We start from the raw sequence: 23,387 nt of genomic DNA, 5'->3' as shown, positions 1-23,387 counted from the left end.
AATCCTACGCACTTTCGAGAAAAAAATTCGTGTAGGTAGACAAATTTTATTAACAATTTTTAACAATGCTTTTGTTAATAACTTTTTAACAAAGTTTCAATGAACAAATTGACATTCTTGATTTTCGTCTTATTTTGGCTTCTAGAATCTCTCACTCAAATTTTTTACTGTAATGGACAGCACTTCGAACAACGCTTGAAATAAAATATGTTTAAAAAATATCTCAGTATTATTATGTCATAAATGAATAATTAATATAATTATTAATTATTCATTTGAAGTTCCACTTTGTGTAATACTTTTTTACACAAAAGATGATTTATCCGAATTCGAAAAAAAATAGTAAACATTCCATTTAAAAAGCTGAAGATGACCCTAATATCTCAATAAAAAAGTAATGTAATAAAAAACAGATTAGAGCACTGTATTCCCCCCTAGATACCATGCAACTTTTGTTTGAAACATTTTTTCGTACATCGAATACTTTACGAGTTATTAGGGATCTTCATGTTAAAAGACTCGCCCTGTATATTCTGATTTAATTTCGACCTGATGCTTTTTAGAAAACTATTTCACAAAGATTTTATAGGAATGTTAAGCATAAATGAAAAGTTTCAAATAGAATTATTCAAAGGCTCGGAAATGTATGCAATGTGTTCTCTGTATCCTGTATATCGCAAGAAGAAGGAAATAGTTATTTTTCTGCGGAGTATCTTTTCTGAAACGGAAACAAGTTTACGTATATTTGAACCAGAAGGGAGGGTAGCCACGGTGGGAAAATGACCGCGCCAGACTCGAGAATTGCTTTGATATGAGGTAATGCCACAGCAAAACACGCAATACGTATTACGTAATGTTTAAACTGTGTACGAAGCACTGGTGACCGGGTATACTACTATATATTTATTAACAAGCGATTGTAGTCGGAGTTTCCGCCAGGAGGAAACTATTGCTCGTAATTTTCACCCGATCGCCGAGAACTTGTACCACCCGCGGAAATTTTGCGAAATGCCTGGCATTGTCATCGCTGAGCCGGCATAAAAACGACATTTAATCACTTAAATCTTTCCACGAACCATTACTCCTTCGTAATCAAATAATAAAACAGCGAAGTATCTAATAGGATGTCGTTTGAAACAACGACTTATACATTTAAACATCAGTTGATTCTCGGTAGCAGGAAATCACTCGTAAATTTGTCTTCGACAATAATTCGTGAAGAGTGTACCTTTATAAAATTATTATTTTCCTTGCACGAGTAGTATACACTAAATATTTTCAATTTGAAAAATAATAAACGTTTTCTATAAACTCTATCATTTGGTACTTGTAAAAAGCAAAATAATAAAATTTCAAGATTTTCAAATATCTATAAATTCAGTCGGATGAAAGCAAATATTTACGATAAAGAATAAGTTTCATTCGTTGAAAGACATGTTTAAATAAGAAAGAAATGAAATTTTTTCTTAATCCAGTTAAGGGTCATTAATTTCATTGTGCATTTGATGTTATGAAATGACTCGCGTGTATATCTTCAAATTGCACAATGAAATATGTAAATAAAGGAAACGCGAAACTAAATCATTGTTTAATGCAGATAATCACTTTTTGGGAAGAGTTATTATATAATTATTATTCAAGGTGTCAAAGAAATTATAGTATAATCAGGAAGAAGGCGTTTCTTCATGAAAGACCAAATAGAAAATAGAAAATAAAAGTTTTTAATATAACCTTCAGTTCCTTTAGTTAAAAACAGTTTCGTATATTATATGGTATAATTTTTTAAAAGTATGCTCAAACTATTAATATTGAAATGTGTTCCTGTCTTATTTTTATTTACAAAACTATTTTAATCAAACACAGTGTATACTAAAATTCGTTATATTGAGAGTTATAATTAGTTAAATGTAGGCACGCCCAACAATAACTGTTTTTTACAATTATAATTTAAAATATTATGAAGTTATTCTTTTCGATAACAAGTAGTCACGCATGTATGCGTCAAAGGAAGTCGATTAATTTAGTAGAATTAAAATGTATAAAAGATTGAGTAGAATTTTGTTCCATTAAATGGCACTAAATGCAGGATAAAAGTGGTAGATGCGTATGACAAGCATATTTATGAGCACATTTGGGTGCACGGGTGTGTCAGCAAGTTTCTTACGAAGTAGGGTCAGTAGATCAGTGCGTCTGCATAACAAAGGCAAAACTAGGGACGGTAGTATACTAGCCAGTTCCTACTTTCTCTCCTATAGACGTTAATGAAATAAAACCTTATCGTGGTCTTGAATGTGACCGATTAAACTTTCCAGGAAAAGATTACACCAATAGGAGAAATCGCACAAATACAAATCCTCGGTTTTTGGATATAAATTACATAATCGCTCAATATATTGTATAACAACGCAAATTACAATAGGCTACTAGCGTTAGTATACAATAAGAAAGTCAAAATGGACATTTTGAAAAAAGAAATTTTACTTTTATGTAAAATGTAATTTCTTTTCCTTGTATATTATTTCATCGCTTTTGTATGACAGTAACTTTTTGCAAGATTTTGAAACGTTAAGTTATTAGTTAAATATGAGTATCAGCCATCAAACCGAACCTGGTTCTACTCAGGCAATTGATTGAAGAAGAAATAGTTAGTGAAAGGTGCCTAAATAACATTTACAGTAAATGAACTAATGAAAATTTCACCTACAACAAAGGATGATGTGAAAAATAGAATACATGCTGCTTGTTCATCAGTTACTACAATAATAAATATTGAGATTTCTTACTTCGAGCTTCTGATTAGATTTACATAACACCATTTTTTATCTATTACTATATCTACCTTTAAAAACATTGAATTTACTTTCATCTGCATATATGACATTATTAAATTATATTTGTTCTCTATAAATAAAATCTTTATAGAATATTTATCTTTTGATACAATTCAAACTGCGTACAAAATATTTTTTATATCACTATAATTGCGTATACATATACAGAGTGTTCGGCAACCCCTGGAAAAAATTTTAATGGCAGATTCTAGAGGCGAAAATAAGACGAAAATCAAGAATACCAATTTATTGATGGAGGCTTTGTTAAAAAGTTATTAACGTTTAAAGTTCCGCCCATTCTGAATTTTTCTTTCAAAAATGCGTAGAATTTCGGGGGTATGTCTATTCACCAAAAATGATTGTAATTGACCTCCGCAACCGAAAAGAATTTTTCCAGAACGATTTGAAATTTTTTTTTTCCGTCGAAAAATTTAGGCACCTACCCCCCGTCCATTTTACTTAAAAATTAGTTTTTGATTTCTAGTAATTTTATTTGACACCCTACAGAAAAGTCGTATAATACTTTTCTGTAGGTACCCATGAGCTCTACTTCAGAAAAAAGTTTCATTGAAATATATTCACAATTGTAGGAGTTATGACTGTTTGAAAATTGGACCATTTTTATGGGGTTTTTCTTATATTCCGAGGTCAAGGAACAACTTTTCGAATATTTTTAGAATTTCTACATATTCTTCATCAAAATACGCGTAGTTTGCTTTTTTAAACATTAAAATCGTGCAATCCGTTCAGAAGTTATGACGTTTTAAAGATTCGCATGAAAATTCGGGCAGACTTTCCTGGTCAGAAATTAGATTTTCGGTAAGGAATTTTTTTCTTGAAAGTGCGTAGGATTTTGGGGGTATGTGTAATGACCAAAAATGATTGTAATTGACCCCCGCAACTGAAAATAATTTTTCCAGAACGATTTGAAATTTTTGAATTTAATTGTTAATAACTTTTTAACGAAACCTCCATCAACAAATTAGTATTCTTGATTTTCGTCTTATTTTGGGCTCTAGAATCAACCATTATAATTTTTCCTAGGGGTGGCCGAACACCCTGTATACAGGGTGTCTCTTAATATGACGACCTCAAATAACTCGTATAGTATTCGTTGTACGAAAAAATGTTTCAAACAAAAGTTGCATGGTATCCAGGGGGACATACAGTGCTCTAATCTGTTTTTTATTACCTTACTTTTTTATTGAGATATTAGGGTCATCTTCAGTTTTTCAAATGAAATGTCTAATATTTTTTTATATATACAACAAATAAGTTTGTGTTTATAAACAATGCTAATAAGCGACTGTCAAAACGAATATATCGAATGCATATTGTATATCCAAATATTTTTGCGAAATTAAAATTAGACATTATTTTCTTCGTCAATCATTATGTAAATGAAATTTTGTTCCACATTTTCCTGTTTATAAATATCTATAAATAATTGTACGTACTATCCCAATTATTTATAAATAAATAATTTGTATGTTTCTGTTATCCAATGCAAGTGCTTTGACACATTAAAAAAGGAGAAGAATTAATTCATTAGACCTGTATTTGGTTAATAGACAAAGCAATAATGCTGGGTGTTCGGCTACCCCTGGGAAAAATTTTAATGGTAGATTCTAGAAGCCAAAATAAGACGAAAATGAAGAATATCAATTTGTTGTTCGAGGCATCGTTAAAAAGTTATTAACGTTTAAAGTTCCGCCCGTAAAACGGCAATTCGCGAACAGCTGCGTACGCATGATAGTGGTTCTCACTCAGAAAACTGGGAGGCTGTCGATACGTCACTAAGTAGAGTTTCTCATGCTGAGTGAGAACCACTATTGCAGCTGTGCGCCGGTTGCCTATCTACAGGCGGAAATTTAAACGTTAATAACTTTTTAACGAATCCTCAATGAACAAATTGGTACTCTTGATTTTCGTCTTATTTTGGCCTCTAGAATCTCCCATTAAAATTTTTCCCAGGTGTGGCCGAACACCATATGGAGTATGACGTCCAAATTTTAATACGAATAATTGTATCTTGAGTTCATTCATCTACACGATCGCAATAACGCGTCCGTTTGCAGCTTCGTTGGTAAAGATCAGCGGATTGGTACACGATTCGCATTTAAGGATTACCGACCAAGCCGATTTACGTTCGACGTATTAACGCGTGCAGTGCAACCGAATCGAATGGGTGAAAGAACTGCAGTGATCGTGTCGCAATATGCACCATGCTCTCCGTAGACGATGATATAACGTCGTGTCACCGCTTATCATCTACACGTGCACAAACACATGCACGTACAATGTTTTTACTCTAGGTAGATACGTGCACTCGTACAATCGGCGCGAACTATTCGTTACGCATGCACTCTGCATCATGGTCGGTCAACCTAGCTTAACCTTTTATTACGTATGGCACGTACACACACATATGTAACCATATGAGTGTAAACTACTGATATGGTTCCTTACATACGCGTGTAGTGTATGTGTGTAGCAGCGACAGCGTTCAAATGTGTCTTCTTAGTGACATAACAAGGTTTCGCGTATGTTTTCGTACGTACACGTGTACAGAATGATTCTAGCAACTGGACCAATCTATAGCTCTGTCCCGGAGACGGGTGTACGACTTATTTAGATCAAAATTACGAATAACTAGTAAGAGATAAATAAGCGATTATTTCATTACTCGTTGAACAAAAATAAAAATTTTAACCTTGAAATAAAATATTTTATAAATACTGGTAATCTATCGTTCGAAGAAAATTTTATTCGCTTTGTTTCGAAATAAATTTTTAAAATAAGACTATTCTTTTTAAATATTCTGATTTTGTTACAAAAATTGATTCATTGAATCTTTTTATGTAAAAAAACGTATAACTTAGAGTCATCGAAAGCTCGATACTTTAGAAGATACTTCATTTTGTTTTTAATATTGCAACAGGTACTTGAACGTTTCACCATTGCATTTTAGACACTTTTTCACATATTTTGTGATACTTGTCGTTGAATTGTTTAGTTGACTCAAATTTTAACAATATATCTTCATTCCTTCTTTTTAGTTATTTATTCAAACAAATACATTTTATTTTTCGACGAATTTAATAGGAAAAACAAAATATCCAGTTTTCGATAACTTTATAGATAATTTCTAAATACATCAATTCATAATTTTTAAAATAGTGCAATTGCACTTTGCACCATTTAGAAAAAAATCGTATTATAGGATAATTCAGCTCATTAAACCATACAAAATTGTCCTCTATCACACACTTACTGTTTTTGTACATTGTACATTTTTTGCTTCTATATATACATTTATTAACATTAATATTTAGCATCGTTAGAACAAAACTATAGACTGGCCCAGTTATTAAAATTACCCTGTATATCTAATACAGTCGCTTATACACGAGTAAAAAAATATATGAATACTATATCCATTTGGTAAGTTATCTACACCACTTTATTTATTATTATACGCTAACGTATCGATGATAAATTGTTTTGCATTTTTTTTTTTATCTTAGATTATGCATCAAATAATTAATGCTGCTTAAATGCATGAACATATACATATACATAATGCTCTGAATAGGCGCACGTGTAATTTATACAAAATTATTATTGTTTATTGTATATTATAGCGACTATGCCGATTCAGTACTGGGTCAATAATGGCGCGAACGATAATGCCTATAAATTACATCACGGTTATCAATAAACCAGATCACTATTTTTGCAATCGTGCACAGAACAATCTTTAGCTATGAGCTATTTATTAAAGCGAACAAACAAGCCAGTATTTTGCGCGTCAATTTTTTTTAAATAAGTGCATATAGACATTCCCCTTTGTTTTAAATATATTTGATTAGTAAGTTTATATTTGATAAATATATCTACGAGTTTATTTACGTACAACGTATATTTGTTTCCTATTGAAATACATGTTTCACAAAAATTTAGTAAATTTAAACTATCTTATCTGTGTGTGATAATTCGAATCTACGAACACAATGCAATGCGATTGTGATCTCGATTTCAATCGTCTAGATTATATCAACTGCATCGACTGGCGATCGACTTAACAACAAGAATGTGGTGACAAAGAAATATAATCGATAACTGAAAATCAGTTTGTCAACAGAATCAAGAACTATATGATCAATATATTCGCACGTCTTTGTCTATCATAAAATCTATTAATTGCAATTATCGTTTGTAACACCTTTCTGTTTTGATTCGTAAACTGTTTATACAGGGTGTTCGACCAGTCCTAGGAAAAAATGTAATGGAAGATTCTAGAGGTCAAAATAAGACAACAATCAGGAATATCAATTTCTTGATTGACGCTTCGTTAAAAAGTTATTGAAAAATTAAATTAAAAAATTTCAAATCATTCTGGAAAAATTATTTTCAATTGCAGGGGTCAATTACAATCATTTTTGGTAAATACACATACCCCCGAAATCCTACCCACTTTCTAGAAAAAAATTCGAAAAAGTGTGAAATTTTTCGACAAAATTAAAAAATTTCAAATCGTTCTGAAAAAATTATTTTCAGTTGCAGGGGTCAATTACAATCATTTTTGGTGAATAGACATACCCCCGAAATCCTACCCACTTTCTAGAAAAAAATTCGAAAAAGTGAAATTTTTCGAAGAAATTAAAAAATTTCAAATCATTCTGGAAAAATTATTTTCAGTTGCGGTGGCCAGTTACAATCATTTTTGGTGAATAGACATACTTCTGAAATCCTGCAAAATTTCGAGAGAAATTTCAGTACGGGTGGAACTTTAAACGTTAATAACTTTTTAACGAAGTTTCTATCAACAAATTGGTATCCTTGATTTTCGTCTTATTTTGGCCTCTAGAATTTCGCATTAAAATTTTTCCCAGGGGTGGCCGAACACCCTGTATACGCGTTTTGACTTTGATTCAATATTGCATATGAAGTAACTGTACATAGGTTTCGTGTGTTTGAAATATAAAACTGACAGTACTCGCTGAAAATGCACGCTCGTGAAAAATGAGATGTCGCGGTGTCCGGTAGTGGGATTGCATCGCGTTAAACCCGCGAACGCACAAACGAAACTGAAGAAGAGTACGAATTATAGGCGAAGGTTAATGCTTGGAAACATATTAATAATTGTTTCATCCAATGACGCAATTCTGTTTACTTCGATTCGGTCAAAGATTAAATCTGTCGATATTTGTTTTTCGTTTCATTATCTCATTTCCGATTGTATACCAAACAATGCATTTGCACGCTTTGCTCGCGAATTTATTATAAAAAAACTGTTCACGGAGTTGACGGAAACTTGCATGCAAAACCAATGGTCAAGATATTGAAATACGTATCAAGCAACATGACTACATTACGATTTATTAGTTGCCTTTACTTTCCTTGTTAAATTATTTCCAAACACTCTACTGATATTTGCTACAATCTTGCGCGGTGATTATTTCACTAGCTGAAAGGTATCGAAATTGCTGACTTACCAAGCGTACAAAGAGTTACCGTCGTGGCATTGCACATGTAACAATAGTTGATCCGATAAAAGGCACACTTACGCAGAGGGACACTCACCTTTAATTTACTGGCGAACGATCATCGCGACTTCTTCACTTCATAACTGATGGCGACACTCGATTTTTACAGGTTAGAAAAAGATCGTTGCAAGAAATTAAATGTTTTGAACACGCGGAAGCACTTACACGTACAACGAACAGCGAACACTAACGCAGCCTCGCAGATTGCCGCTTGGCCGGCAGAGCTCCAGAATTTTGGAACGCTTTAAAAAACTGTACACCTTAAGATGGCGACACCTTCGGACGGAAATCCCAGTCGGGATTGGATCGCCAATCGATATTACGCGCGAAAGGCATTCTGGGATTGGCCTTTCTCGCCTTTGTTGAAAGACGCGCGAAAGAACGTTTGAGACCATTATAACGATTGTTAATCTGAAAATATAGAATTGTATTATTTTTACTTGACTTTCGTTATGTTAACGATTAAAGTTTTATATTTTCACAAATTTGTTTAATGAGGTAACACATAATTTATCAATTGTCTAAACATAATACCATGGTATAATCAAGAGTTGAGAACCGAAAATATGTTACAACTGTTATGAATTTATCGGTTCTGACTTATTTCAATTTTGGTTTTGTTTCGATTATGGTTCGGTTGTATACAATAGATACACTGCAATAAAAATTAAGATTTTTGTTACTACTGTCAAACTCTTGACACTTGAGATATAGTAAAGAGCAAAACTGAACACACAAACGATATTTTACCAAAAATAATTTTTTATTCAATATTTGCATATAGAATATAAAGAAGACAAAATACTTACTATTATCTACAATCTTCTGGCTCTTTAAAACAAATTTAACATTTGTGATATTATTATTTCGTTTTGTACAATTTTTGTTCATGTAGTCGGTTTTGCACCGCAACTAATTTTGAGTGCGCATTTCAGATTTTGATACATTTAATATTTCGTTCATAAACCTTTAACCTTGATAATTGCTTCAACACGTTTAGACATACTTAATACTACATTTTCGTAATACTCTGGTGTAATAGAATACCATTGTTCTTGCACTCCATGCCACAAATCAGTTATCGTTATTGGGGGAGCATTATATTTATTTTATAACTTCATTTTTAAGTATGCCCAGACATTTTCAATCGAGTTTATACTTAGCATTTGAGCAGGCCATTCCATGGTTTGGAATTCTTCACGTTGTTCGCACAATGCCTAGGAGCGTTGTCATGTTGGAATACAACACCAACTCTGATACTGGCATATTTTCAATTGTTTCTGGTAAATTTTTTTCTAAAATATCCTTATACGTATACTGGTTCACTGTACTTTCTATTCGATGTAGTGATCCTACATCATATGCAGTAATACACCCCCACATTATAAGTGACACACCACGAAATTTCATTCTTAGCTTCACATGATGTGATATAAGATATTCATCTTGCTTTTTCCAACACCAACAACATCCATCCGATGAAATTCGATTGATTTTTGATTCATTGGAAATAATTACGTTTTTCCATTGCTACATATTTCAGCTCAAATGTTTTCTTGAAAAATTCAAACGGGCCTTGACATTCTTTTTTGATAGGACAGGTTTTTTTCTTTTTAATTTTTGTAAAATTAGCTTCTTTTGATGCTTTTCGAGATGCTCACTTACTAATTTCCGTTCCAACATCGCTTTCTAACAGTTTTATCTTATCAATCTTCTCTTATACTGACAAGATAATAATTTTAGACAGCCTCCAAAAGATGCAGAGACTTCATTACATTTTCTCTGTATTGTATGTACAACCTCCTGACTAACAGCAAATTTTCTAGCAATTACTTCCGTTGATAAACTCAATTTTAATTGGAAAATTATATTATTCTTTATATTTTTAGATAATGATTTCATAACGTTATATTGATGCAATTCTATTGCACCAAATCATTTATATTGAAGCAATTATCAAGGTTGAATATTTATGGACGAAATATTAAGTGTACCAAAATCTGAAATGATTACTAAAAATTAGTTGCAGTGCAAAACTGACTACACGAACAAAAATTGTACGAAACGAAATAATAATAATATCACAAATGTTAAATTTGTTTTGAAGAGCCAGAAGATTGTAGATAATACTAAGTATTTTGTCTTCTTTATATTCTATATGCAAATATTGAATAAAAAATTATTTTTGGTAAAATATCGTTTGTGTGTTCAGTTTTGCTCCTCACTGTAGAACATAAAATATACAAAATACATAAAACGTATTAATACGTGATCCGCATATAGTATGTTATTATTTTCACTAATTCTATGGGAATTAAAACCCGTGTGCGGAAAATATATATACATATAACCTAAAAATAAGTTATAAAACCGATATACAATCGGTTCTGAAGAATCGAAATCGATATAAACTAGAATCGATATATCTGTAACAGTTTTGAGCTGAAAGTTATTTTTGAAACCGTTTCAAACACTAGTCACAATATACGTTGATTTTATTTAGAAAAGAAAACAGAAACTTGGTAATCAGTTATTAGTAGTTTCTTACTTAAATATTTACGGAAATTATGTTCTACGCTGTTTCGTGCGAATAAACAGTAACATGTCAGAAATTATGGAATATATTTACGTTCCATACGTTTGCGTAAATAAATATAACGAGAAGTGGATTCACGATCATGTTATTTTAATAACTGTGTTGAAAAATTCGATTTAATGAAAGTGATAAAAATGATAATTGCAAAGTGAAGTGTAACACATAGACGAGGTAGAAGACGCTCTACATCAATTTCAAAGATTTCGACAACCAATGTAAGTACTTTTATATTGTTATGAAATTTATTTATAAACAATTAAAACATTTTGTTTATGCAGTGCTATATTTTTCATTTTATACCATGAGAGTGAATTATAATTTGTATGGTATCAGTATCATGAGAAGGTCAATTTAATACTTTTTTGTACATTCAAAATTATATATATAATCACGTTTCACTGACTGCATGTTTCATGCTTGTAATACCGGTCTCTCGTGTTTACCTTCTAAAGAATCATTAACAGCTGCATATCCAGTACCTCCCTAAAAAAGCAATGTTATAATTTGCAGTTTATTCTACTGTAATTATATCTTCAACAATTACCCTTTGAAGAGGTATAATATCTGCTTCAGTCAATTTTGTACTATCCAAGGGATTGATCCAGTCTTTTTTTATAATTTTGTCTACGCACTCCATTGTAATTACGTCGCCACTAGGAAAAAGACAAAACAACATTCACTCAAATTGAACAAATAATCATAAGAAATATTAGTATATAAATAACCATACGTTGTCCTTATAACTGCACATGGAACACTATTGCTTAGGATGTCATGTGTAATAGGACACATATATCTTGCTTGTTTAACGATAAGAGATTTTTTGTCATCTGGATCTTTTATTTCAGTAAATTTCACAGGAATAAGATCTTTTATTTTTAATGGTTTTCCACTAATGGGGCAGTAGATTGTTTTATCTGGTTTTTGCAATATTATTTCTTTTGCTTCCGGCGTTTTAGAAGGAATCCAAAAACTAGGTAATATTTTATCTTTGCCATTGCTCATATTAGAAACTGAAGAAGCTGATTCAACTGCAGTCTGACTTCTTGAAACAATATTTTTCTCCCCTTTTAGAAACTTTTGTAACTTCTGCAATTCTTCATTAGCAGTTTTTTCATGAAATTGTTCCTGAAAAAATAATAACGTTCAATTATAAACGAAACATATAAATATTGAAATTGTTTTTTATGGTTACCTCTTGTTGATGTTTTTGTTTTTCATATTCTTTTAACTTTCTAGTATACTCTCTCTTCTTGGTTAATACATATTCCAAAATTGCTTCTTTATCAAATAAATAGCCATTCTTCCTAAAAATATACAGTCAGTAAAAACAGTCTCCGTACACTGCTCTAAAATTTATTGAATGTTGTATATTAGGCAAGAAGGAGGTCAGAAATAAATAATTTTTATGTTATTATATTCAGAAACATAATATTTATTATTAGTAAGAATGGAAAGGGCATACATTCATTTATTAAAGAAATATAATGGGCAAAAGCACAAACGTAACAAAAATGTGGTCAAAAAAGTCTCCGTACATATAAATTTATTAATTATAGTTCTTTAATTAGTGATTAGTGGGTCCTCCCTTTAGTTTAATAATTTCTTGCAACCTTGTTTGCATGTTATATACCAACTTTTTTGTTAAATCTGGTCGAATATTATTCCATTCTAATAGTATTTTGGATTTAAAATCTTCCTTATTTTTAATATTGTACTTTTTTAATTTTAATTTTCTTTTCATTTCACCCCATAAATGTTCGATGGGGTTCACATCGGGTGATTGGAGAGGCATATGAAGCTGCTTTGGGACATTATACAGTAACCATTCTTTTACTTTCTTCACTGTATGCTTAGGGTCGTTATCTTGTTGGAAGATAAACGACCTTTCCAAATTTAATTTTAATACAGTATGGGTCAAATCTAATTGCTCTTAAAATGACACGCTTATGGTATGATTCTAATTTTTGAGGTCTCCCTGTTCATCTTCGATTTTGATTTGATCCTGTTTCATTGTATCTTTGGCAAATATATTGTAAAACAAGACTTCTTTACAATTTGTGCAATTTTCTTCAATGTTGCACCTTCTTTTCTTAATTCAACAATTAACTCTCAAATCACAACAGGGATTTTCATTTTGAAAAAAATATGCACAATATGAACTTTCTATTTGCTAGCCCTTAAGAAACTAACTTATTCTTAACTTTGGAGTATTGTTCCAATCTTGTTTGTAAACATTCTGCAGCAGAAACATTTCTTTGTAACATTTTTGTTACATTTATGCTTTCGCCCATTATATTCCGTTGATAAATGGATGTATGCCCTTTCCATTCTTACTAATAATAAATGTTATGTTTCTGAATATAATAACGTAAAAATTGTTTATTTCTGACCTCCTTCTTGGCTAATATACGTTTAATAAATTTTAGAACGGTCAAATTATTTTGACTGACTGTATATGACTAGTGAACTATAGTAAGAACGATGAATAAAATGTATAATAAAATATACAAACGTTATGACAGGATTTCTACACGGTTGTAACGTTAGGCAGCAACAGTCAAAATTTTTGACAGAATCCTTTCCCACTCTTTGTGTATTTGTTCCGTAACCTGAGGCTGCTGCATCTTTCTTTTTTTCATGATACGTATAAACAGCTCCAGCTGTGCAATTTCTTGCATGTCGAGTCATTCTTTGTTTACTGATTTATCTCATTCTAACCTATAAGTACGTTGGCAGGTCATTTGTTATTGCGGCTGCGCAATATTTGGTAACGCCATCCAACTTCATGCTTTAAATAAGGTTCTGGTTAAAGCTTCAAAATAATCGATTTTGTTTACAATTTATTATAATTTTATGTCTTGAAGAATGTTCCTAAAGCATTATCGAAGAATCTCAAATATGTATACATGTATATCGCGCGCATACTTGATTTAGATCGAAAGTTACTGGTAAAATAAAAATTCAGGTAGAATATGTGATAGTTCAATAAAATTCTCTAAAACTACGTTCATTTGTTATATATATGTAGCATAATTTAAATTAAAAATGACCGAAAATTATATTTAATAAGAAAATATTTTGAATATATGAAAACTGAATTAAAAATGACGTTTCTTATTTTTGTAGAAATAACACTTAATTTGTGTATTGTACATAAATGTAATTTTATGCAGTTTTATAAATGATATAAATTTATTTATATACATTATATGAGTCACACGCAGTCAGTATTTACAATTTTAATTAGAAATTACAGTAATTATAATTTTGGATAATGTTTAATTATGAATCGCTATCTGATGTATCATCCTTCTTTTGCTTTTTGTGTTTTTTATGTTTTGACTTCTTCTTCCTTTTCTTGTGTTTGTGTTTTTTGTCCTCTCCGCTGGAAACTTCTGTTTCAAAATCACTGTCGCTTGTATCTGATCTTTCATGCTTTTTAGATTTTTTTTTGCTCTTTTTATACTTGTGTTTCTTCTTAGCTTCCTTTTGTTTCTTTTTTAATTCCTTTTCGCGTAATTCAGTTAGAGGAGTTACATAATTTTCATCGCTGTCAGAACTTGTACTACTAACGTCTAAAACAATTTCTTTGTTTGGGTCGACTTTGATAAAATTTCGACATTGATATGTAAGGTGCCCAGCATATCCACATTTCTTACATGCTGGACGTACATGATCTTTGTTTTGTGGAATCAGTCTAGAAAGAAACTCTGGATCCATATCTACAAACACAATGTAAAGATGTATCAGTATTAATTTTTAACAATTGGAAATGAATGTCATGAATTAAACTTAAGGGAAGATTACATAACAATTAGAGATTTGTAATATTTTCGTAAATAGTAGATAAAAACTAGCTAGTCTAATGCTTGGTTCTTAAAAGTACAATACTAACCTCTAATATATGAAAGTTTTATCTACCAGTTAATTGTATAAATGCTTTACTTTTCTTTTCTTTAAACGACTTCGTCCAGTTGAAATGATAAATTCACTATAAAATATTACAAAACTAATTATAATTTTTCCAAACTTTAAACCAAGCTACCACCTAAATCACAATATTTTGATACTTATTTACGCCATCTGGAAAAACTACTTCCTTGGTTTGGTATGTTGCTGGCGGATTATTTGAATATGTAATAAAATGGTGTGTGAATGTGATTAATACTAGCAATTAGGTAATTTATTTTATGATTGAAGTGAAATAAAAATTTTAATTTCTATTTAATGTAACGACAAAATATGATATAGTTTTATGAAAAGCTTATAAAGATTTTGCATGGAAGAAGTTTGATAAATTAAAACTTATAAAATTTATACACATTTATGCAGTTAAGAGACAATTTATATTTGTCAGTTATTCAATTGATAACACCATTTCTGCTACTCTACGTCTATTGATTGTTTATACAAATTTTTAAAAAATTAATAAAATAAACCAACTACAAAGAATTTTATTAACTATAATCATATATTGTAGAATGTAATGTTCATATAAATAGAACTATATAGAAAGAAATCTTTTTATTACAACATTATAAAATCTACATTTACATAACCCACGATAAAATACATGCACAAAATGAAGCGCCGTTTTGTTTTCTATAATGTTCGAGATGGTGTCATTAACAACGACGCTTACGAAAAATACATCAATGCGATATACATTTAGTACAAAATAATCATATTTACGTTATATCTTAATAGACTATAACTAAAAAGTTTCGCATTGCTTTAGATAATATCAAGTTACGAGGCTTGTGACATTTATCTACTCATCTAAATTAACACGGTACATTAATCTTGACTACATTATTTTTTTATCAATCTAATTCCATGTCACTTAATAAATGATTAAATAATTTGTTATGCTTTGTCATGCAGACGCTGTAATGGACATTTATTCAGACACAACATCGATTTTATTTTTTTTTTTCATTTATTATTTTACAATTAAGTAATTTTAACGATATACACGAATATCGTGAACGAAGTGCACGTTTTAACTTTGCGTTTCAAATGTTTTGCACTTCGAACAAGATTTACGCGAAGAAAACGAGAAACTTTATTGTGAGTTTATGGTCCTCAGAGTTTCAAGTATAGTAGCTCTCGACAATCTCGTTTTAAAAGTCATAAATATACTCAGACAGTCATTGAACAAGTTTCCAGTAAGTAGAATTGGAATTTATCGAAATTGTTTTACAACGTTCTAATCAAATTATCGATACGATTAAATACAGAGTTACAGGATTCTTTTTAATTGCCAATTAACGGTAATATTGAAATTATTGAAAATTACAACTGTATCAAATTGCAGTCTTCGTTTTTATCCTTGTCTGATTATCTGAATAGTATATAATTGAATTTAAAAATTCTGTTTCGAGAAGTCAAGTGCCTACATTGTATTGATATAAAGTTATAGATATTATAAACTTATATATGTATTATTATGCAAATAATTTGAAACATTTTCAACAGAAGCATTATTATAAGAAATCATGACAATGAATCAATGCATTTTTATCATTATTCATTGTAAACATATACAGAATGATGTGTAGTTCGTGGAACTGCAACAACAAAAATGATTCTTTATAAACAAACAAGTTAAAAGTGAGAAATTAAATTTGTACAAGGTTTTTTTGACAAAATAAAGTTTTGCAATTTTAGTTTGAAAGGATATCAACTGAAACATCTGTCTACTAATTGTAATTTTTTTTACTGATGTTTGTGTTTGTAAATACTGACAAGCTATGATTTATTTTCTGTTGTGTATAACGACTATTTTACTTAATTTTATGATTAAGATCAATAGTTAGATAGATAGACAGATGTATAAGTTGATGTAAAAGTAAACCAGAATCAACATTGAGTTACAACAAAATTATTTAAAAAATAAACAAACTGAAAATAAAATCAATTTCTATTATTTTGTATACAAGAAGTCATTTCCATCTCAGCTGTTCGACGAGTTTTATAACATCCATCACTGATACGTTACAGTGTCTTAATTAAAATTATGTTCCCAATGTTTTAAAATGATTTCTGTATTTTTAAGCACATATCGATGTTTCTAGTATCTCTCATCAGTCGAGTTGAGGTATTTCAAAATTTTTACAATGTAAAGAGTTCGGAATTCGTAACAGAGAATTTTGATAACTAGACAATACGAATAATGTATATTCAATATAATTTTCATTAATTAGATCATAATATTTTTAATGGATATACGCACTGCTGTTTGCATTTTACGATATTAGATATTTAGATCTTTGTAATTGAAAAATAAAGGAAATAATTAATCGATGTTACAAATTCCGTACGTACAAAAACGAATACATCTAACTTTTTATGCACTGATCTATTTGTTGAAAACATATAAAGCATCCACTTGTTCACTAACATATGTTATTACAAAGAATAGTAATCAGAAAATATTAGGAATGTTATCTCTATTATCTACAACATCTATATACTGTTTCTTATTTCATGAACGGCACTATATCTACTATCATTTACTATTAACGACGCAAGAAATTATAGTTGATTCCGTACGTATTTAATTTTGTTAAATATTCGGCGGTATACAGAGTCTTTGACCACCCCTGGGAAAAATTTTAATAGGAGATTATAGAGGCCAAAATAAGACGAAAATCAAGAATATCAATTTCTTGACTGAGGCTTCGTTAAAAAGTTATTAAGAAATTAAAATAAAAAATTTCAAATCATTGTGAAAAAATTATTTTCGGTTGCGGGGGTATATTACAATCAGTTTTAATCATTAGATATACCCTCGAAATCCTATCCACTTTTGAGAAAAAAATTCGAGAAGGTATGAAAATTTTCAACAAAATTAAAAAATTTCAAATCGTCCTGGAAAAATTATTTTCGGTTACGGGGGTTAATTACAATAATTTTTGGTGAATAGGCATACCTCCGAAATCCTACCTACTTTCTAGAAAAAAATACAGTACGGACGGAACTTTGAAAGTTAATAACTTTTTAACGAAGTTTCCATCAACAAATTAGTATTCTTGATTTTCGTCTTATTTTGGTCTCTAGAATCTCCCATTAAAATTTTTCCCAGGGATGGCCGAATATCTTGTATAGCAAATAGCACCATATAATCATAGTGGTATTTCTTTCGCACCACTTTTTTTCAAAGATGAATCAAGCGACAAGATAACTTTTCGATCGTACAAAATCCATTGCAATTACTTGTACTACTTTTCATATTGGATTTCAAAGAAATAATTTTATTCTTACAATTTACATCATTATTTCCAAAGTAATTGCTTATATTTGTCGATAATTTATTGGAATTGTCATATTGTTTGATTATTCTTGAGTATCAGTATCAAGATACTATTCTTGAGTATCAGTATCAAGAAAATAATTTATTGGTACTACACATTTAGTGCAAATTTTTTTACGTAATACATTTATTGTAATGAAATAAAATTTTCTTGTGAAACAATCAACTGTGGAAATAATTTAAAACAGAACTGATGTATAATGAAGTCGATTATTTTGTTTTATAGTAAAATCCTTTTTGTTTGTTGCTGATACACGCGTATTGTTTTACATTTGTACAAGTATTGTTGCACGGATACATCCTCGATGAAATATGTTATTACAGAATAAGAACATGCTTCTCCAAAAGTATACCGTTGGACGGACACTGCATATATCGTAAGTGCGTTTAAGACAAAAATGTAACTATACACGAATGTAGAATTTAGGAGATATGCATATAATTTTTACGACAAGCGATATGAATACGTATGCAGTGCCTGTCGATTTTTTCGCATAATTATGGTGAATGCATTACTATTTACTATTAAAACGACCATTGTAAGTCGTGCATTTACACATTATTAAATGTTCACATTCTCACATATACATATGTGTGTACTTTATACGCATAGAAAGAGTATAAGTATACGCGTTATACAGGGTGTTTGGCCACCAGTGGGATAAAATTGTAATAGGAGATTCTAGAGGCCAAAATAGAACGAAAATCAAGAATTCCGATTTATTGATGGAGGCTTCGTTAAAAAGTTATTAACGTTTAAAGTTCCGTCCGTACTGAAATTTTTCTCGAAAGTGGATAGGATTTTGGGAGTATGTATATTCACCAAAAATGATTATAATTGACCCCTGCAACCGAAAATAATTTTTCCAGAACGATTTGAAATTTTTTTTTTTTCGTCGAATTTAGGCACCTACCCCTGTCGAGTTTTCTTAAAAATTCGTTTTTGATTTTTAGTAATTTTGTTCGACGCCCTATAGAAAAGTTGTCTAATACTTTTTTGTAGGCACCTTTGAACTTTACTGGAGAAAAAAGTTTCATTGAAATATATTCACTATTGTATGAGTTATGGCTGTTTGAGAATTGGACCATATTTATGGGGGTTTCCTCATTTTGCAAGATCAAGGATCAACTTTTCGATTACTTTTGGAATTTCTACATATTCTTCACTAAAATACGCGTCGTTTGCATTTCGAAACATTAAAATCGTCCAACCCGTTCAGGAGTTATAATGTTTTAAAGATTTGCATGAAATTTCCGAGGTACATTTCTGGCCATACATTATATTTTCATTTAGGAATTTTTTTCTTGAAAGTGCGCAGGATTTCGAGGGTATGTCTATTCACCAAAAATGATTATAATCGACCCCTGCAACTAAAAATTATTTTTTTAGAACAATTTGTAACACGTGAAATTTCAGGGGAATCGTTCATTCATGATCGGACATTATATTTTCGGTAACGAATTTTTTTCTCGAAACTGGGTAGGATTTCGGGGGTTTGTGTATTCACCAAAAATGATTGTAATTGACCTCCACAACCAAAAATAATTTTTTCAAAATGATTTAAAATTTTTTAATTTAATTTTTTCATAACTTTTTAACGAAGTCTCAATCGAAAAATTGATATTCTTGATTTTCGTTTTATTTTGGTCTCTAGAATCTCCCATTAAAATTTTTCCCAGAGGTGGCCTAACACCCTGTATACGTGAATAATAGAGTTTCTTAAATTACTTATTCTATATATGTATAGATTCCATATAGATGTAAGAATATTAAAATGCAAGTGTAATAAGATCGAATTATGATTTGGAAAACGTAGATGTATTTTCAATAAGGGAAGTTTATGAACTGATTTCAATTATAGTAGGAATGATAACTTACAATGTAATCAATGATAATTCTGAACGAAATATTGAGAAACAAATCCGGTATTTAAGTATTTGGAATCGTTTCTCTGTGGGTGAAACTATATTAATATGCGAGTTTATTTAGAATAAAATCATTGGGCCAGAACAGTTCACTCAACATTGTATTTTGTTACTTAAGTGAAATATGTAACGTCTCAATTTAGACGAGATATCCTATATACGCACATTTACGAGTTCGTTAAAGAGTTATACAACTAGAATTGTTTTTCTCGATAAAACATAAACAAACAGTTACTTGTCCAGTGACACCAGTATCGTGTACCCCATCGTCGAGATTAAAAGACTACTTTATTATAATTTTTATTATTTCATTTCGCCTATTGTTTCATCTTCAACGCGTCTCTGAAGAAGTTTTTCATTCATTCACGCTAATTTTTACTATTTTTACCGACTTTGTTCGAGAAGAATGGTAAAGCCGGACAATAGACGGACTAGCATAAAAATTCACAAGTCATTGCAACGACCGTAGAATGAAAAAAGTGTATAATAAAAAAGTAGCCGGGAAAAGTAGTTACAACAAACTTTTTCCTGGTCCCATTTCTCAAGCATTATCATCATTGGTATTCCGTATTCCCTGTTCCTCTAGATTTTCGACATCTGATTTAGATGGCGAAAGCATCCGATGAAATTATCGTAGCCAAGGTTTGTACTCGTATTCGAACGATCCCGTTTGCAGAACTTTTAGCAAACTTTCCGTTGCGCTGGTCGTTTGAACTTCAATTTTAAATTTTGCACAAAACCCCACGAAAACATATTAAGACTGCATTCGCGTTTACTTTCATCTGGAGATCGTCTTAAATTGCTCGAAGATACCAGACGTTTTATTGTAATAGCGAGTAAATAATAGAAATGAAAGTCTGGTTTCAATCACTGAACAACGATTGGCGTTCGTTCTTTCTATAATCATGACGTTATTCAATTCTTTCCCGAGTAAAAGGTATTCACTGTCCAATAACAGAGACAATTCAATTTGTCTTACGAAACCAAGTTTCTTGAGTATACAGTATCGATCTTAACTATTTCCACGGTAGAGAATTTTTCAATCAGAAATAAGTAATATTGCCATTGTTCGAGTTAACAATGTCTAGAGTCGTTCGAATTCTACTCTTTTAAATTCATTTATGTTTTTATTGCTTGTATCGAATACCACGCTTTAAATATTAACGTTTTTTTTTCGAAGCAATGTAAAATTTTTTTAAACTAGAATATTTCATTTTTTGAGACTTATTTGTTAACGTTATTATATATCGGGAAGAGATATTATAAATATCGATAATAAAGAACGACTTTCATTTGTGGAATAAAACAAAATTTAACATCTTTAGGTTTGTGCAAAATTTAGAACTGCATCACGCGTTTATGCCTCGCTACTGAACAATCATACCTAAAAGTGTGATCACAGATTGACAGAAGGCATGTAACATACAATATATTATACATACAGTCAGAAGATACGTTACTGCGGTAATATATCAGTTAATAAATTGAATAACAAGACGAATTATGTACGAGCTATATGTACAACGAATGTGTTTCACTTTCTTTATAAATCCTGCGATTCGTCTCGAACGAACAAAATAAGCGTACAGATAATATTTCAATGGGAATACTTGGTTACAGATAATATTTCAATGGGAATACTTGGTTCAAGACGGGGGAAATATTAATGGTCTTCTATGTCGCCGTTATTCGAAATTCCTCATTTTACTATAAATCGATCAATCCGAAAATACAGTAGAATGTCAATTATTTACATTAGAGGTTGGCAAATTATAACCGGCGTGCCAATTCTAGCTCGACTCACGTAATAAGAATGATTTTTAATCGAATTTCATGACAGAATTACGAAAAACTTTAAATGAATTGGTACATCAAATATTCTAACTTTGATGTTAAACAAACTATTGTAACTAAGAGACTAGTGACAAATTATAACTTAATTCTTCGATCATATATCGATTTTCAATCGTGTAATACATATACAGGAAGTCTTTGGTAAAAGTCACAAAGGCGAAGACGATTCTATTTCAAGAATAACTTTTTGCCAATATAAAATAAAAATTTGTATATTTTTTTATTATATCTTTATGAAAGTATGACCAATGAATTAGTGACGTTTTTTGTACATGTTAGAATGTTCGAATAACGCGCAGTTCGAGAAAATTCGTGGCCTTTCTTTTTGTTCTATGTTTTTTTGTTTTTGCGAACTTCATGTTGTTTCGAGTGTGCTTTCTACGGCGTGCGCGTATCTCTGGATAAATGTATTTATATATATATTTAATAAATTTATTGTTCAAAAATCATCAGGTTATGGGCCCAGAACGCCCAGAGAATTAAACGCGCGAATAGTGAGCGGTAGAAAAGTGAGTTTATCCAAGTGCTACGTGTCCGATCAAATGAATCGAAAATGAATATTGGAAAGGTAGACCAAGTTCAGAAATTAAACTCTGTAAATTACGATACATGGAAAATTCAAATGAAAAGTGTACTTCGCTATAATGGATTATGGGGGTACGTCGATAGAAGCGTTTCTAGACCTCGAGAGAACTACCAGGAATGGACTACAAACGATAAGAAAGCTCTGAATTCAATTATTCTCAGCGTACAACCCGACCAACACAACTATGTTAAAAGGGCAAAAACCTCTGCAGATGCATGGCAAGTACCGAAAGAAAAATATGAATCTAAAAGTCCAATGAGACAATATTTTTTGCTCAAGCAGTTGTACCATCTAAAGAAAGCGTCAAATCAAAACATGATACAGTTCATAAATGAATGTATGAACATAGCGGAGCAGCTCGAGGAGTGTGAACTAAAATTGCCAGAAAATCTATTGTCTATTTAGTTGTTAAATTCATTGCCTCATAAATTTGAAACTTTGTGTGTAGCAATCGAATCAAGGAAGCAGATGCCATCCTTAAAAGAATTGAAAAACAGAATACTTGAAGAGGAATCAAGATGAGCTGGTACAAAGGAACAAGAAGGAGGCATAGAAGAAACACTATTGTCTAGGAGAGGTAAATCATATAAGAAAGCAACATAGAGAAATACTACACAAAATGAGCAAGGAAAGAGGTTTGAAATTAAGTGTTTTACATGTGGTAAAGTAGGACACATTGCTAGTAATTGCAGATCAAAAGCAAAATTAGTAAATAAGAGAATGACAC

The 23,387-nt window shown here is 30.8% G+C and overlaps 3 protein-coding genes across 5 annotated transcripts in view; all 3 read right to left on the bottom strand.

Annotated features, from left to right (window-relative positions):
* The window catches only part of Cyc (basic helix-loop-helix ARNT-like protein cyc), a 129,980-nt gene extending 121,372 nt beyond the window's left edge, over window positions 1-8,608 (bottom strand). For 2 of the 3 annotated variants that reach the window (XM_076777669.1, XM_076777668.1), the window contains exon 1: window positions 8,418-8,608. The gene's annotated coding sequence lies outside the window, so the exon portion shown is untranslated. Of the gene's footprint in view, window positions 1-8,329; window positions 8,348-8,417 lie in introns of those variants that run through there. The other variant, XM_076777672.1, reaches the window with a different exon arrangement.
* A 2,703-nt stretch (window positions 8,609-11,311) lies between these two features.
* On the bottom strand, window positions 11,312-13,705 carry LOC143347492 (nitric oxide synthase-interacting protein homolog). The gene is made up of 5 exons (XM_076776687.1): window positions 13,492-13,705; window positions 12,172-12,283; window positions 11,707-12,104; window positions 11,521-11,629; window positions 11,312-11,459 (listed from the first exon to the last, which is right to left on the bottom strand). Exons 1-5 carry the CDS (start codon window positions 13,665-13,667, stop codon window positions 11,388-11,390), a joined length of 867 nt encoding a protein of 288 aa, XP_076632802.1. The 5' UTR covers window positions 13,668-13,705; the 3' UTR covers window positions 11,312-11,387.
* A 413-nt stretch (window positions 13,706-14,118) lies between these two features.
* Window positions 14,119-15,078, bottom strand: LOC143347654 (uncharacterized). Its single transcript, XM_076777036.1, has 2 exons — window positions 14,875-15,078; window positions 14,119-14,701 (listed from the first exon to the last, which is right to left on the bottom strand). Exon 2 carries the CDS (start codon window positions 14,697-14,699, stop codon window positions 14,262-14,264), a length of 438 nt encoding a protein of 145 aa, XP_076633151.1. The 5' UTR covers window positions 14,700-14,701; window positions 14,875-15,078; the 3' UTR covers window positions 14,119-14,261.
* Between the last annotated feature and the right edge of the window lie 8,309 nt (window positions 15,079-23,387).

This window comes from Colletes latitarsis, chromosome 11 (genome assembly GCF_051014445.1).
Source record: "Colletes latitarsis isolate SP2378_abdomen chromosome 11, iyColLati1, whole genome shotgun sequence".
NCBI classification, from domain to species: Eukaryota; Metazoa; Arthropoda; class Insecta; order Hymenoptera; family Colletidae; genus Colletes; species Colletes latitarsis.
The sequence above is the reverse complement of the archived record's forward strand: the minus strand, read 5'-3'. Positions and strand labels throughout refer to the sequence as shown.

Excerpts from the sequence above, each read along its gene's own strand:
- LOC143347492 (XM_076776687.1), bottom strand. The coding sequence starts at position 13,667 with ATGACTCGACATGCAAGAAATTGCACAGCTGGAGCTGTTTATACGTAT. Across the intron at positions 11,630-11,706 it reads TGTGCAGTTATAAGGACAAC|TGGCGACGTAATTACAATGG; the intron begins GTATGGTTATTT and ends TCTTTTTCCTAG. Across the intron at positions 11,460-11,520 it reads ATATTATACCTCTTCAAAGG|GGAGGTACTGGATATGCAGC; the intron begins GTAATTGTTGAA and ends TTGCTTTTTTAG.
- LOC143347654 (XM_076777036.1), bottom strand. The coding sequence starts at position 14,699 with ATGGATCCAGAGTTTCTTTCTAGACTGATTCCACAAAACAAAGATCAT.